Source organism: Sesamum indicum, linkage group LG7, assembly GCF_000512975.1.
Source record: "Sesamum indicum cultivar Zhongzhi No. 13 linkage group LG7, S_indicum_v1.0, whole genome shotgun sequence".
In the NCBI taxonomy this organism is placed as follows: Eukaryota; Viridiplantae; Streptophyta; class Magnoliopsida; order Lamiales; family Pedaliaceae; genus Sesamum; species Sesamum indicum.
The window spans coordinates 10617472-10633230 of record NC_026151.1 but is presented as its reverse complement, the minus strand read 5'-3'; the positions used below and the strand labels follow the sequence as shown (position 1 = coordinate 10633230).

Sequence of the window (15759 nt, the reverse complement as noted above, 5' to 3'; positions counted from 1 at the left end):
ACTGGATTTGAGCTTCATGTTCATCTTTTGGGGCCAACGACATGGTAATGATGTTTCTGCCCAGCAAAGCACCACCAAAGCTAGCAACGCCGCAGCCAACGTCTAATATCACCCTTGTTTTTTTACCCCATTCAATTCCTGGTAAAGTCTGAGGTATTACAAGAAACATAGGATGTTGATCAGAGTAAACAACATAGAACATACATAGACTAAACAAAATCGTAATATTGAAGGGGAAATTACAACATATCTATAGACTACCTTTTCAATAGAGTTGATGTAAAAATTGACTCCATTCCTGAACTGTGTGCCTCCACCAGGAAAATAAAAGTATTCACCTTTTTTCATCACCCAACGCTGATCCTTCTTATATTCCACAAGCTTAGGATGAGGGACATTGTTGTACCATATCTGAGAAAATAATGAATTCAGTAACCACTTGTTATACTAAAAAATGGTTAAACATTGGGAATTTATTTCAGATTCTTAATTGAGGAAAACAATCATCATTTTGTTAGACCAATACTGAATACTGCTTCTTGAAAATATTAAAAACAAAATTTAATTTAAATTCATGGTACAAAATAATATAAGATTAACCACACTAGTTCTCGTAAAAATTCAGATATTTCATCCCTAAAAATAAAAATATGATTTCTTGTCGGCCTTAAAATTTAAATGTTGGTTTTGTATTAGTTGTCCGGATCACTTTTTGGTGAATTTTTGTTGGAAATAATATGGTGCTGTCATTTTTCAAGAGCAAAATGATTAAAAGACAAAGATGGGTATTAGTCTTCACATCATTATATTATAGTATACTTTTTTGCCATAAGTTATAAGGAAAATTGCAATTTTAGTCTCTAACTTAGGAGTGGTGATAATTTTAGTCTGTACAAATTAATTTCTGAAATTTAGTCCTATAGTTTTATAATTTTGACAATTTTAGTCTTTTTTCGATCAATTTGACTGGAAATTGTAATTTTCTTGCAAGTTTAGATCTGTAAATAAATTCATGCAGGACCAAAAATAACAACTCTTCCAACTTTTTGACTAAAAACGCCAATGACCCTTAAGTTACAGGACTAAAATTATAATTTAATTGAATTATATACAAGTCACATGCAATTTTTGGCCGTAAAAGGATGATAATTGTCAAATTTTTAAAGTTACAGGATTAAGTTGCGAAAATTAATTTGTATATGATCAAATTATAAATTAAGGGACTAAATTGCATTTTTCTCTAAATTATATTGTTACCAACTCTTTCAGAATACCTTCGTTGTAAAAATGATACTAGATGTAAGAAGTGATCCGTCTCAATGACTATATATATGATCTTGTTTGGCATCATGCAGTCAACGTAACAACTTCATCTCAAATATCAATTGCGAGGATACGAGACAGAAAAATCAAAAGAAAACCCCCAGAGATACAAGAATATAAAGCTTACCACCATAGAATGAGTGATCTCACCATGTCCCTGCTCTTCGGCCACAGGACCGGGATCTTGTACCCCTCAGGCAGAGGAACCAAACATCTCGGACTCGGGTCGGGGCAATGCCTCTCCCTGTGCTCCATATGCCTACGGGACCTCAATGCTTTTATCGCTTTCCAGTTGTCCAAGCACGGTATATAATCCACCGCCACCTCTCCCTTACACGCCTCCCACTCTATATCCGCTACCTCATTGTAATTAGCACCCGCCCCCGCGGCCGGATTAGCGTTGTCCACCGTACCAGTACTTGGGTTGCTACTGATATTGGTAGTTGCAGAGTCATTGCTCGACGAAATGCCTCTGCCGAGCGAAGCGTTTCCAACGGGACTGCTACTAATTTCGGGCTGCAACGAAGCCTCGGGACTTTTCGGGTCCTTGGAGAACGGGACAGTACTTTCGGACGAAGAGTTGGAAACAAACGGGTTTGGGGGGTCGGATGAAAACGGGATGCTACCGTCACCCGTAGCGTTGGAAGCCGGAGGATTTTTCGAGTCGGGGGAGGACAATGGGGCGCTACTCTCAGAGAAACTTTCGGGGTCGGATGAAAACGGGATGCTACTGTCACTCGTAGCGTTGGAAGTGGGGGGATCGCCTGGGTCGGAGGACAGCGGCGTGCTACTCTCGGAGGAACTTTTTGGGTCAGATGAAAACGGAATACTACTGTCACTCGTAGCGTTGGAAGTGGGAGGATTGTCCGGGTCGGAGGACAATGGCGTGCCACTGTCAGAGGAAGTTCTTGGATCGGATGAAAACGGGATGCTACTGTCAATCGAAGGGTTAGAAGCCGAAGGATTCTTGAGGTCGGAGGACAATGGGTTGCTACTCTCAGAGGAACTTGAGGGGTTGGATGAAAAGGTTTGGGGTCGAAGAAGATTACTGGTAGCAATTAGAATGGGGGACTGGGAATCGGAGACGAGGAGGAAAGTGACGAAGACTAGTAAAAGGAAGAAGATGAAGATAAATGGGTATTTCCTTTCTTTCAAGATACTGGGCATCGATATCGCCATTTTTTCAGATGTACGCAGGGTAAATTCAAGACTGTTGTTGTCTTGGGTCTTGATTCCCGGAAGAAATAAGGAGGGAGAGAGAGCGGGTAGGCAAAGTTCATGGAGAAGATGACGTCCAGTTCTTGATTCTTGATGAAATATGGAGATTAGAAGAAACAAACATTCAAGACATGATGGGTGGGGGTTGGACCGGTGGGTATGTGGTGACGAGGGAATATCTAGGAATGAGACCGAGTGTTTTTATTTGCATGGGAGTGTGCACATTTTTAACGGCATGGATTTCTGGTATTTGCAGGCTTTTGTGGCGATTTCGAGGAGGCATTGTGGGTGGAAAAAGTCTCTTTTTGAAGTTTTCTTGCAGAAAAGGAAAAAAAACCTCATACCCTTTATTTACACAACAAGAAATTGACTTTCTTTCTTATTATATGGGCTCTTCTTATTTTCTTTTCTTCAATTTCTAGATCGGTGGTGATACGATGGGGATGGCGGTGTCTGCGGCCATGGCAGCACATTCCTACCTCCGTTAGAGGTGGTGGTCGGGTGGTGGTGTATATCATATATGGTGCCATTTCCTGTGTCCCAATTTGTCATGGTATTTTGTGTTTTAATATGACAGGTCACGAGGTTTTATATGAGAATTGAAAAAATAAAAAAGATTCAAATTTGTACAAAATGCCCTACTTGGAAAGTATTAAATTAATTGAACGGTAGCAATTCCACATTATTATTTTAAATTAATAGAAAAGAAGCTGTCATTTTGAGAAATAATTTCACAAAGAAGATAAAAGTGCAAACTTGCTACCAAAAAAATATGGTTGAAGGCAAAAGCACAGATTTTCAACCAGCAACAGCAAATTGAATTAATAACGGTGTGCTGGACATTGTAGCCAAAATTGGACAACTGCTCTATGAATAACATTTTTCATATCAACTGCATACACTCATTGAAGAAGTGGTGCATGGTAGAGTAAGGAAAACATACAAAAATGTTGATTACGTTATCTCAAGTAAGCAAAAGACACGACTTTTCACTCTGTTATCCCGGTTCCTGTATTCTCCACATCAATTTCTCCCATGCCCGTATCTTCCTCGTCTTCACTGTCCTCATCACCACTAACCTCCTCGTTTTCACGTCCCAACTTAGCCATATGCTCTGCAAGTAATTTGTCCTCCCGTTCACTCACCTAAATTCATTAAACATGTATTGGAGACGTCGTTATGAAATGACACATTTCAAAATGTCGATGAGGCAAATGGGCATCCAAGTAATATTCAAGATCTAATATGGAAAAAGAATATAGTGATCCTCACCGCTCTTGGTGCCTCCTTAACTGTAAGTTTTCCTTTGTGACGTTCAATTTCTTCTGTGCAAGCTTCAATTGCCTGGTTAAGGATCGCAATGCCTTGCTCCTGTACATCAAAAATGAAGTCGGTGTAGAAGCTTAACAAGTTTCATCTGTGATTTCCATGATACAAGAATAACAAATTTAAGGGAAACTAGACAACACGATGACTGACATGAAATAATGCAATCTATTGCCGCTAAAATCTTGTGAACGTAACTAAGGAAGGATGAGAATCAAATTTATTATTGTAAGCTTCATACTAAAATCTGTTGAGATGTGATTAACGAAGTATAGCAAGAAAAAAATGGTTAAGACTGTCGGTATAAAATGCAAACCAGATGGCAGGCAACAATTTCCTTACATCCATGATCAAGGCTAATCCTATGACATCTTGTGATACCTGTGCACTTATTAATCATATGTTGGACTTTCTCAGATAATTGTTTCAGACCATTGTATATAAAATCAGAAAAGAAGAAGAAAGTTCAGGAAGGGAGAAAAGTGACAAAATAAAGACAGGATTCGCCAACTGAGCATTTTATGAGATCCAAGGATGACTTATAAGAAAATGTCCGGGAGCAACTGAAAAGATCATAGACTAGTTTGATGATCTAGTAACCTACAAAACGTCAAGCGGTCGAATAAAAAACATACATATAGCAGTTACCTTGTCAAGCGTTTGGGTGTTGAGGACATATGCTGGTGGAGCAACAAGTTTAATTTTAACAGGGCAATCCTTGTTGCCAGCAGCTTCAGCTTTACGCATTGCTTCCTACATGGTTTAACACAGATCAACAATTATAACCAAGAATCATCACTTGCAGCCAGATATAAAATTCTTGAAGAATGAAGTCATGAGTAATGGCAAGAATAGGACCTTGATGTGCAGAACACCATCAAACTGAAAACATTTCATTTCAATATCTGCTCGAATCTTTAAGGGTTGTGGTGTCATTCTTCTCCTAATATTTTTAACTAACGCATCCTTTACTTCCTCTGATAGCGCAGGAACCACCTTTGTGACCTACACGATAACCAGATTGTAAATGGTCGTGTCAACATCCTGGAGATAAATAAACGTTTTGAAATGAACACAGACTACCTCTTGTCCATCAGGACCAACTTCTTTGACTTCCCGGGTGAGGGAATCAAGCACTGAATCAGGATCATTAACAATTAATTTGAACGCCTGCAATTTAATATGTAATGAATACAAATTGCAATCTTTATTGAATAGCAATCTAAATAACGGAAAATTATCAATTGATCTTGAAAGAGATATATTATCTCACCTCAAATGCATGGCCATATTTCCTGTATAATGGCCAGCCAACGTGAATATAGAGATCCTGCCATAAAAAAATAACTATTAGTAAAGCTCATGAAACTAGATTACAGAAGATGATCAAGATACATGTCATACAACTGTTTACCATGACAGTCAGATAAGGTTCCTAAGAATAACAAAGAAACATATCCCCTCAATCAAGGGAGAAATGCAAGTAATCCTTCTAGCATGAAACCTAACCATCCAGGAAAATGTAGTTGCGAGCCAAATTATTAGAAAGATCAAGAAGATGCTAAATTACCACACAGAGCAGAATTATTCCAACGAGAATAACCTCAAGATCCAGCACATTTCTGTCACTAATAAATTGGGTTTTGTGTTTCTTTTGATTTAAATTGATATCAGAGATTAATATATGCTCTTAGAAACCCAAACACCCCCATGTCAATGCAGCTAGTAGCATGCAGAGAATTGCCTTTGAAGGCTCTTCAAAGAGCTCTATTGATTGCTCATGCATCTACAGAGCTGAGGTAAAGACACATGATACTAACAAAGATACTGAACATCAACCCCAATGTCAACAGATTCAGAGAATGCTCCAGCCCAGTTAGAATCGGGGAAATGACTGCTTGTCTCATTACACAAGACAAAATAACAGTAGAACCAATATAAGGTTGATGATACTGCCATCCCATACCAAATGTCCCATTTGTGTTGGCATAGAACTGTTGGTGACAGTTAGCGGCGAAAAATCCTTTTATGTGTCAAGCATAAGCTTTTTATGTCGTAACTAATTTATCCATAAATCAATGCAAAAACCTTAACAAACTCAACTGATCCGAATGACTAATTATTTGACTTCATTTATCATGCATCTAACTGGGAACTCATTTACACTGAGTGAAGAATTCCATTAAGTTCAGAAGGCCATTACTAACTATTCTGTCAAAACTAGACGCACCATTAACCAGACCTGGAAGCTATTCCTTGGAGGTGAGAATTTGAGTATAGGACATGTTAAGCAAGGTTCTGAAGTAATATGGATAAAAGTATTGTATCCATGGACACACAAACATGTAGAAAGCTATCTTTGCTCTCCAGCCTTCCTCGTGGTTTCTCTTCCCCTACTGATGTTGGAATTGAAGTATTTCAATCAACCTTTCTAACTTTTTCCCACTAGTTCCAAGTTCCAACCTCCAGAATTTAAAAAAAAAAAAAAACAATTGACATCATTAATAGTCGCATTCGCAATTATTGAAACTTCATTGCTTCAACCACGGATGTCCCTTTAGTTTTCTTGCCACTTCACTATATCTTGCGGGATGATTAAGGTCAATCTTCATCCGTGATACAATGCTGAGACATTATATAACATCTATATAATACAATCCAAAGCTTCCCCTATGATCATTATTCCTTAAAAAAGTTCCAAAAAAGAAAAATGGCAAACCCAATTAGAACTGTTAACTATACCAAGTGACTTCGTTTTTCCTTCACAAATTACAACATAATAGGCACAAGTCACTTAACATAAGGAACAAAAGCCTACTAGAGTCATCAAACAAAGAAGTTCCAAACTCCCAATAGAAAAACCATAAAGAATCCAAAAAATGCATACCTCTAGGTCAATGTTCATGGTTTCAGCGACATGTCGCATGATGGAATGGACGAGCTTACTCTTATTGAATCTCTCCTCACAGGCTTGAATGTCCTCCTCGGAAACACGCCTCTTGCTGAGATCAATATACCCCTTTTCCTTGTCAACACGGAGGACCATGACGGGCTCGATGCGGCCAACCTTGATGAGGCTGCTGATGCTCCGAATACGGCGGCGGGACAGCTCAGAAAACAGAATCATACCCTCAATATTGTTGTACTCAAGGAGTGAAACGTAGGCGCCGCTGTCGGCCATGCTCTTCACCTGTATCATCACAGCCTGGTCCACCTCCGGGTACTTCGCCTCGTACATCCGGCACTCCAGGTTTGGCCCGTTGGTTGCCATGGATATTGGTCGGGCCAAGGTGGGAATTTAGGGTTTCCGGGGGTTGGGGTTTTGAGAGAAAGTGAGAATGAAAGAGAAGCGAAATAGAACTGCAAAGCAGTAGTAAATTTCACCCAGAGAATATTGATTATAATTCTCTTTCCATTACAACTATTTACTTGCTTTAACTTTACTTTAGTACATATTAGCCCTCTCTTTCTTTTTTTCTTTTTTTTAATTATTGGCATTTTTTCATGTATATGGGCAAAAGTCACATCAAAATAGACTTTAAATTTCAAAAATGCATCATAACTGTTTGGGATAATTACCTCGTCTCTTGTAAGGTTTGTGAAACTATACATGAATTTCGTGTAATTTGAAAAATTATATTTAATACTTCTTATTTTTATTTTCGTTTAACAAATAGATCTATTCATCAGTTAAATTTTACAAAATTTGTTGATATTAGTAAAAAATAAATGAAAATCCATATTCATCTTCGATTAAATTAGTATACAGATCAAACAAATTTTTTGATGATCAAATATATATGGATTTTATTTTACCTGCAACAAATCCTTAGTTTGGTGAGAAAAAAAATTTGTTTAACCTACACTGAAACAGTACTAAGTCAATCGGAGATACATATAGATTTTTATTTAATTTTTTGTTAATAATTCAATAATTTTTAACTAATTGAGGATCTATTTATTAAACGAAAATAATGTTAAGGGTATTAAATGTAATTTCAAAATTATAAAGAATCTAATATTATAATTACACCAAATTCTAAAAAAGAACGGTATAATTATCTCTAAAACTTTTTTAACATACCCTTTATTTTATGAAATGGAGCATGTATTAATCATCTAACTATTCAAAATATTCAACATCGAATACAATATTTACAAGATATGCTCAATATATAAGCAAGGGAGGGCTGATTGTTGCTTTGAAATTATTTAAATGTTAGGAAAATATATCAAAATTTTGTAGCACCACAGGGGGGGGGGGGGAATATATGATGATATATTATTTGTGAAACGCAAGCATAAACTGATGCGAGAGAATTTTATTCAAGAATCGATCATCTTTTTAATGTTTTTCGTATTTTTCTCACTCTTCTTTCTCTATGCCTTCGAGCTATAGTATTTATAGGACCTTTTTTCAAAAACCCCTCATAACAAAACTTTAAGAAAACCATTCACTAAAATTTGTTGTAAAATGTTTTTAGTAGTTCGTAGGAGCACTTTTGTAGCGATTCTTTAAGGGATTTCGTGGATTTTTGTCATCTTTTAACCTAGGAGCTCATAATTAGAAGAAATATGGTGTTGCAAAAGGCATCTTTTGAAGGATCTTCTTGCATTCTATCCTCTTATGAAAGTTTGTAAAGACCTTACTCTTCTACGAAATTTTTACAGACCATATTCTATTTTTCGAAACTTATATATTTCTTGGGTCATTTTCCCATAACTCGTGCATATTTAAGATAGCTTGCCTTATTTTTATTTTAATACTAGACCCTATTTTTACCCCCACATCAATGTATTATATTGATTATTGTATAAAGGATGGTGAAAATGAAAATATTTTTAAATTAGTAAAATTAAAATTTTGATTAATTGGTCTTAAAAGTTAATTTTGCGTTAAGAAAGGATTCCTCATCCTCAGCCAGTTTATATTTTCCCGTATAAGATAAAGAATATTTAACAGAATTGTTATGTAAAATAGTTATTTAACGAAATTTTTCTGGTGAATAAGCAAAAGAAACGTGTTGCATAATAACCTACAGCGCGAATTACCAGAGGCACCCCATCTTTCGGACTGTAAGTGTGACATAATTCACTAAATAACATAACCGCCCACCGTGGGGCTCGAACCCACGACCACAAGGTTAAGAGCCTTGCGCTCTACCGACTGAGCTAGACGGGCTTGTTGGAAGGATTTTAAATTTTTTGTTTACTTGGACAGGGGGAAAAATTTTACGAAAATCAAATATAACATTCAACTGGTTTCATGAAATTTTATGAATTAAGCAATCAACGGTCATGTTATTATTATTTTTATTGTTCAGGATAATTATTTGATAAAAATAAAATATAATTAACCCAAATTTAATAGAACAATGATTATTCAGAAATCTATATATTGTTGATTTTACCAATGTCACATGAAATAAGAAGATTGTAACAAAAAGATGGATCCAACTTTTGATGATGGAATATCAACTAATTACCCACTAAGGTTGATCCCATCCCCTCAAAGTGTGAATGTGTTACCTAAACCATGAAATGGACAACAATAACTGCCTTCAACTTCTCCATCATTTTTTCATATGCTTAGACATCAAATTTTGCAAAATACCCTCTAACTACAATTCAATAAATGAATCCACCTTTTCCTAACTTTATAATTCTGATATAATAGAAAAAAAATATTCATATTTGCTTCGTTTTCTTTTATTTTCAAGTCCAAAAAGCTAATCCGTATCATAAAAAACTATGAATTTGATGGATCCAATGCTCATTGTCAAGAAAAATATATCTACGTACTGAATTGGGTTTGCTAGAGAAAATTTATTACTGCCCATATATTTTAATTACTATAAATTTAACTTTATTCACCACGACAAAAGTATTCATCATAATACATTTAATCATGACAGACGTTTTTGCCAATTTACAAAATCACAACCAATAAACGTTATGTCACCATAATCGATAACCATTTACAATATTTTTTTTATTTGTTTTAAATTATAGCACTTAGCCAGCGTCAAATGCTATATTTGTTGCAGTGAGTTAAAAACATTTGACCTCCAAGCTTTTGTGGAAAAGTCTTGCAGAATTCAGTATCATCCAATGTACTATATCATTCTCAATTTTAATTCTATTTAATTTATGACTTTTTTTTTCCTTGAAATGCAAATAGTAAAATCAAGTTTATTTTATTTTTAATTTGGGTCACTCTGAATTAGGTGAGACTGTAATTTTTATTTTATTTTGTGAGTGCAGCAAAAAGGGTTTTTTATAAAAATTAAATTACATTATTTAGTTGGAAAAGTAGCTTTGAGATGTTTGGTTTAGATTATTTTTTAGAAAATATAAAAATAATTAATTTATCAGCCGTATATTTTATTTTATTATTAGTAATAATTTGAAAATAAACATAAGCTGTTTTTTTTTTTTTTGGTATTTTCAATTTTGTGTAAAATTACTGAAAGGTCAAAATGTACTCTAATTATCTCTACCAAGAACAAAAAGAAATAAACAAATAATAATAATAATAATAACCAAGAAGGTTTTAAACTTATGCGTTGGTGTGAAAACTTCAAACCCCTCTTAGAGAGAGAGAGAGAGAGGATGGTGGTGTAGTTGAACACGCAGAGGGTATTGGGTTTCTGGTTGATGTTTTGGGTAAAAAATCGGACCCCATTTGAAAATTTGGATCTACAGATGGAGCCCGCAAACAAGCACTTTTTGTACTGCGTTTCAAGCACTTCATGATCTGATGGTTGGTGGAAATCTTTGTTTGCCCAGATTGTTATATTTGCTTTTACGGATGATTTATGCGCCAGTGTGTTTTGTTTTTGTGGGTGGGTTTCAAAGATCTGTTGTTTTGAGTGTTTGTCTGCTGTCTCATTTGGCTGTTTATGCGGTCTTCAATGGGATGTCAAGTTGTAGAGGATATTAGATTCCAAGTGATTCTTCTAAGTGTGGAATTCATGGAGAAACATTAGTTTAGTGCTGAATTTTGAAATAATTGCAATTGCAGGTGTGAAGGCTGAGTATAGCTCTCTACACTATAGAAATGCTATCTTTGATTAGTAATAGCTTTTTGGAAATCGACTGTTTACCAAACTCTGGTGTGAACAAGACATATAAAGAACAAGGAACAGAACTCCAACATGTTATTTTGGTTGACATGATTGGATTAACCTCTTGATTGAACTAGATTGATATTTTCTCATATCAATGTTGTCATTTGGTATAGGGTGTTTGGAGGAAGATTCGTGTAACCAATGTAATTAGTAGGGATAAGGTTTTGATATGTTTTGTTGCATTAAGTTGAATTTATTTGTCTGTAAGTGAATCATGCATTTGGCTTGAAGGCCTCAAGTTCTTGATGGTGTGATCTTGAATTCAAATTTGAGTGGTGAAATTGAGCACTTATGTATTCAGCCGGTGAAACTGAATGGGAGGATTAGAAATGCTAAGACTAGAGAACAGGGTATTTGTCCATTCTTATACTGTGCTTTTACTTTCAGATTTGATTGAAGGTACTTACGAAAAGCAAGGGTTAATAGTCTAGATTGAAGTTGTCATTGGGATTGATGGTCTTCTGTGATGTTGCTCTGTTCAAGAAATCTACAATTAAGTTGCCAGATGCGAAATTAGATGCTGTTGTACTTTTTCCTCTTTTATACGTGAAAACATATGAAACACAGAAATTATTTAATGCCATCTTATGTGCTAGAGAGAGAGTGGGAGAGACTGATTAGTCCTTTTTGTTAGTTGTACTTACAATGAACTTATGTTTACATTACTTAAGAAATTATATAATTCTTATCGTCAAATAGCAAATATTACAACCTTCTTCTATGACAGGTCATGCAAGGATTACTAATCCGTACTTTTTCTTCTTACAAAGTAGTTTTCGTAATGGCAGAGATTCGAAGTCTTTCTAGAATAACTGACAGGAAGTCTCTTGGTTCTTTATTCTCATAATAACCTATGTTGTCTGGCTTCTGCCAACATTTACACTCTTAATGTGCAGTTCTGTTATTTCATTCATTTGTAAAGGACAAGATGTCCTTTACCTCTACTGGTCAGTTATTACGTTTCGCCTCTGTCAAATAATGTGTTCCTGTCATTTTTGATTCTGCAGGACTTTTCATATGTTCAACTAGTTCTTTGACTGCAATGACTGTAGAGCTTACACAGTTTGCTGTTTTTGGTTATAACTTGCGACAAAAGGGGTAGCAGTTTTGAGACGAAAAATTATTTGAAGTGCTACTTCAAATTTCTGCTAACATGGTCTTGAGTAAATTTGCTGAGTTTCTTTCTTCTGCAGCAACTCGTTTGTCAGCCCCAAAGACTTCTAATCTTTCATATAAATCACCCGGATTGCCTCCACTTTCTGGCTCTCTTCATGGTTATACCTTTTCCGGCCCAGAGAAGAAGACTAATTTGAGACTCTCCTCATCCCTACAAGATTTGTCTGCTTATCGCCAGCTTGATACAGAAGGTGATCTTATCCATAGCCCCAGAATAGAAAGAAGTTCAAGTCGTGCATTATTGCCAAAGCTTTTGCAACAAGAAAATGGTGCATCAAGCTTTTCCAAGGAGAAGGTATCACCTATTTCATCTGGAAGGAAGAAATGGGTGCGAGTTCTTTGTGTTTTCCTCTGTTTATTGTTGTTCACTTGTCTTTGTTACGCCCTGCTGTTCCTTTACTCGAACTGGTCTAGAGGACCATCCAGGTTCTATGTTGTGATCGACTGTGGTAGCACTGGAACCCGTGTTTATGTATATCAGGCATCCGTTAATCACCAAAAAGATGATAATCTTCCTATTTTATTAAAATCGTTGCCTGAAGGATTCCAGAGGAAATCTGGCTCCCAGAGAGGCCGGGCTTACAACAGAATGGAGACTGAGCCTGGATTTGACAAATTGGTACGAAATATATCTGGACTGAGGAAAGCAATAAAACCTCTTATTAGATGGGCTGAGAAGCAAATTCCAAAAAATGAACATAAGACTACTTCTCTCTTTCTCTATGCTACAGCTGGAGTTCGCAGGCTACCAAGTCCAGACTCTGATTGGCTTCTTAATAATGCTTGGTCAATTCTAAAGAGTTCACCTTTTTTGTGCAAAAAGGAGTGGGTTAAAATTATCACGGGCATGGAGGAAGCCTATTATGGATGGATAGCACTAAATTATCACACTGGTATACTGGGTTCAATTCCTAAAAAGGAAACATATGGTGCACTTGACTTGGGTGGCTCATCACTGCAGGTTACTTTTGAAAGTAAGGTAAGTGACCATGGCGAAACAAGCTTAAAGCTTAGCATTGGCCCTGTTAACCATCATCTAAGTGCCTATTCTTTAGCTGGATACGGGCTCAATGACGCATTTGACAAATCTGTATCTCATCTTCTCAAGAAGTTTCCTCAGGTTAGCAATGCAGATCTGGTTAGTGGAAAAGTCGAAATTAAGCATCCATGTTTGCAGTCTGGTTACAAGTCAAAGTACGTATGTTCCCATTGTTCATCCATACGGCTAAAAGATGGAAGTCCTATTGGCGGGAAAAGATTACCTAAAGGAGGAAAGGCAGGAGTTCCTGTTCAGCTTATTGGAACTCCCAGATGGGAGGAATGCAGTGCACTTGCCAAAGTTGCTGTCAACTTGTCTGAGTGGTCAGATCATAGTTTAGGAACAGATTGCGAGCTGCAACCATGCGCACTTGAACAAAATCTCCCTCGCCCTCATGGCCAATTTTATGCTATGTCTGGCTTCTATGTGGTGTACCGATTTTTCAACTTGACTCCTGATGCTGCCCTGGATGACGTACTAGAGAAGGGTCGTGAATTTTGTGAAAAAACATGGGATGTTGCAAGAAAAAGTGTCGTTCCTCAGCCTTTCATAGAACAATACTGCTTCAGGGCACCGTATGTTGTGCGCCTCTTGAGAGAAGGACTGCACATTACTGATAGCCATGTAATTATCGGTTCTGGAAGCATCACTTGGACCCTTGGAGTTGCTTTGTTTGAAGCTGGAAAGGAATTTCCATACAGGGAAAAAAATTACAGCTATCAGATATTGAGGGTTGAGATAAATCCAATTATTCTTTTGGCTATTTTGTTTGCTTCCTTGTTTGTCCTATTTTGTGCATTTTCATGCATTGGCAATTGGTGGATGCCAAAATTCTTGCGAAGGTCGTATCTCCCGCTTTTCAGACATAATAGTGTGACATCCACATCAGTGCTCAATCTTCCTGCCCCTTTCCGGTTTCAGCGCTGGAGTCCTATCAATACAGGTAATTCTTCTTTCTCATACAATAGCAAAACATGCGGTGTTGTCATAGTGACAAAATTCTTTGAGTTTTTGGAAAATAAAACACGATATTTTCATAGGATATTTGAATTGTGTACATATCTTTTGTAAACACTGGTGCGATGAAGTTCTCCCCAATTTTTCTTTCGTATAGCAATTTGTTTCTGAATCTTACTAAGTATTTATTAAGATTAATTAGCTGGATACAGATGTTTAATACGGGACATCTTTTCTTCTTTTAAATATATAAATTTACTAGATAAACTAGCTTTTAGCAATAGTTTTCAAGCATAATACATTACTTTAACAATATTGGTACATACTTTGTTTGATATATTCCCGAATTATTTGGGAATTGAATGATGAATCTTGTTACGAACATCAGATTTTCATCAAGTTTTTCCCAAATTATCTCGAATAATGCTCAGACAATGAGTTTAAGAGCTATCAAAAGTCGTTCTTGAATTGTGTTTGTTACAATGACTATACTCCACACTTTTCTGAGATTTGATTCTCTGAGATTCTTGATTTCATGCAAAAATATATGATCTGGACCACTTGATTATTCTGATTCAGGGGATGGAAGGGCTAAGATGCCATTGAGCCCCACTGTTGCAAGTTCTCAGCAAAGACAGTTCGACACTGGACTTGGTTTTGGTGGCGGGGCCATTCAGTTGGCTGAATCCTCGTTGTATTCTTCGTCTAGCAGTGTAGCACACAGTTACTCTTCTGGCAGCCTAGGTCAGATGCAATTTGAGAATAGTAACCTTGGTTCCATCTGGACTCCCAATAGAAGTCAAATGCGTCTTCAAAGTAGGAGATCCCAATCCCGAGAAGACCTCAATTCTTCTATTGCTGAGGCACACTTGGCAAAGGTCTAATGAAAATAAATTATCTCGAAAGACTCTTGCGACATAGATCAAGTCAGCGATTCACCATTAACAAGGATAACATAATCTGAATTTTGCTTCTTCTGGATATCTTAACCCCAGGCCTGAAGTGGTTAAACTGCTGAGGCACACTTGGCAAAGATGTAATGCTGCTTGCTGAAAATAAATAATCTTGGAAGATCCTTGCAACATAGAATAGATGAAGAAAGTGCACTAGTATCAAGGATAATATAGTCTTGAGTTTTCCAGCTTCTGGGATGTCTTACCAATAGACCTAAAGTGGTTAAATGTAGGAGGCAGAAAGTTCATCGCCGGATGTGCAAAAAAATTTGTGGACATGCGATCAGGCAGAAGCATTAACAAGAAGCCGAATTTTGTGAACAGCTGGAGACCTATTTCAACTTTGGAAACATCTCTGGACTAGCTGGTAAAGCTTTTGGACAATGGGCGCAGCTGAGAGAGTAAAAGGCATCAGTGAGAATTCGCTGCAACCTTATGGAAGTACAATTGAGGAGGTTCAAGACGACTCTGCTGATGGATTCTTTCGCCTGACATGCGTATTGAAGAATTTTGGGAACTCACCATTTAGGATAAATCTATATTTAACTTATGACACGTATATCGTTGGGTTTCATTTTGTATAAAAATTTTAAGTTGATTGACTAATAGAAACATTCATTTTTGGATGTGTTTGTAC

The 15759-nt window shown here is 36.6% G+C and overlaps 3 protein-coding genes and 1 non-coding gene across 4 annotated transcripts in view; 1 reads left to right on the top strand and 3 right to left on the bottom strand.

Moving 5' to 3' along the window:
- LOC105167021 (probable methyltransferase PMT23) overlaps positions 1-3248 on the bottom strand; it is a gene marked incomplete in the record, with an annotated part of 5297 nt that extends 2049 nt beyond the window's left edge. The window contains 3 exon segments of the mRNA XM_011086572.2: positions 1-148; positions 262-411; positions 1474-3248. Coding sequence (XP_011084874.1) covers positions 1-148; positions 262-411; positions 1474-2502 — 1327 coding nt within the window.
- LOC105167020 (eukaryotic translation initiation factor 2 subunit alpha homolog) lies at positions 3412-7138 on the bottom strand. The gene is made up of 7 exons (XM_011086571.2): positions 6755-7138; positions 5141-5197; positions 4951-5037; positions 4726-4872; positions 4516-4620; positions 3814-3912; positions 3412-3686 (listed from the first exon to the last, which is right to left on the bottom strand). Exons 1-7 carry the CDS (start codon positions 7136-7138, stop codon positions 3531-3533), a joined length of 1035 nt encoding a protein of 344 aa, XP_011084873.1. The 3' UTR covers positions 3412-3530.
- On the bottom strand, positions 8977-9049 carry TRNAK-CUU. The gene has a single exon. It is a non-coding gene; the product is annotated as a tRNA-Lys (tRNA).
- On the top strand, positions 10430-15748 carry LOC105167019 (probable apyrase 7). Its single transcript, XM_011086570.2, has 3 exons — positions 10430-10630; positions 12005-14155; positions 14749-15748. The coding sequence occupies exons 2-3, from the start codon at positions 12151-12153 to the stop codon at positions 15051-15053; spliced, it is 2310 nt and encodes a 769-aa protein (XP_011084872.1). The 5' UTR covers positions 10430-10630; positions 12005-12150; the 3' UTR covers positions 15054-15748.

What these genes read in the sequence shown, in the direction of transcription:
- LOC105167019 (XM_011086570.2), top strand. Translation starts at nt 12,151, where the DNA reads ATGGTCTTGAGTAAATTTGCTGAGTTTCTTTCTTCTGCAGCAACTCGT. An exon ending in CTGGAGTCCTATCAATACAG is followed by an intron (nt 14,156 to 14,748) that starts GTAATTCTTCTT and finishes ATTCTGATTCAG; the next exon opens with GGGATGGAAGGGCTAAGATG.
- LOC105167020 (XM_011086571.2), bottom strand. Translation starts at nt 7,138, where the DNA reads ATGGCAACCAACGGGCCAAACCTGGAGTGCCGGATGTACGAGGCGAAG. An exon ending in CCATGAACATTGACCTAGAG is followed by an intron (nt 5,198 to 6,754) that starts GTATGCATTTTT and finishes TTTTTATGGCAG; the next exon opens with GATCTCTATATTCACGTTGG. An exon ending in ACACCCAAACGCTTGACAAG is followed by an intron (nt 3,913 to 4,515) that starts GTAACTGCTATA and finishes TTTGATGTACAG; the next exon opens with GAGCAAGGCATTGCGATCCT.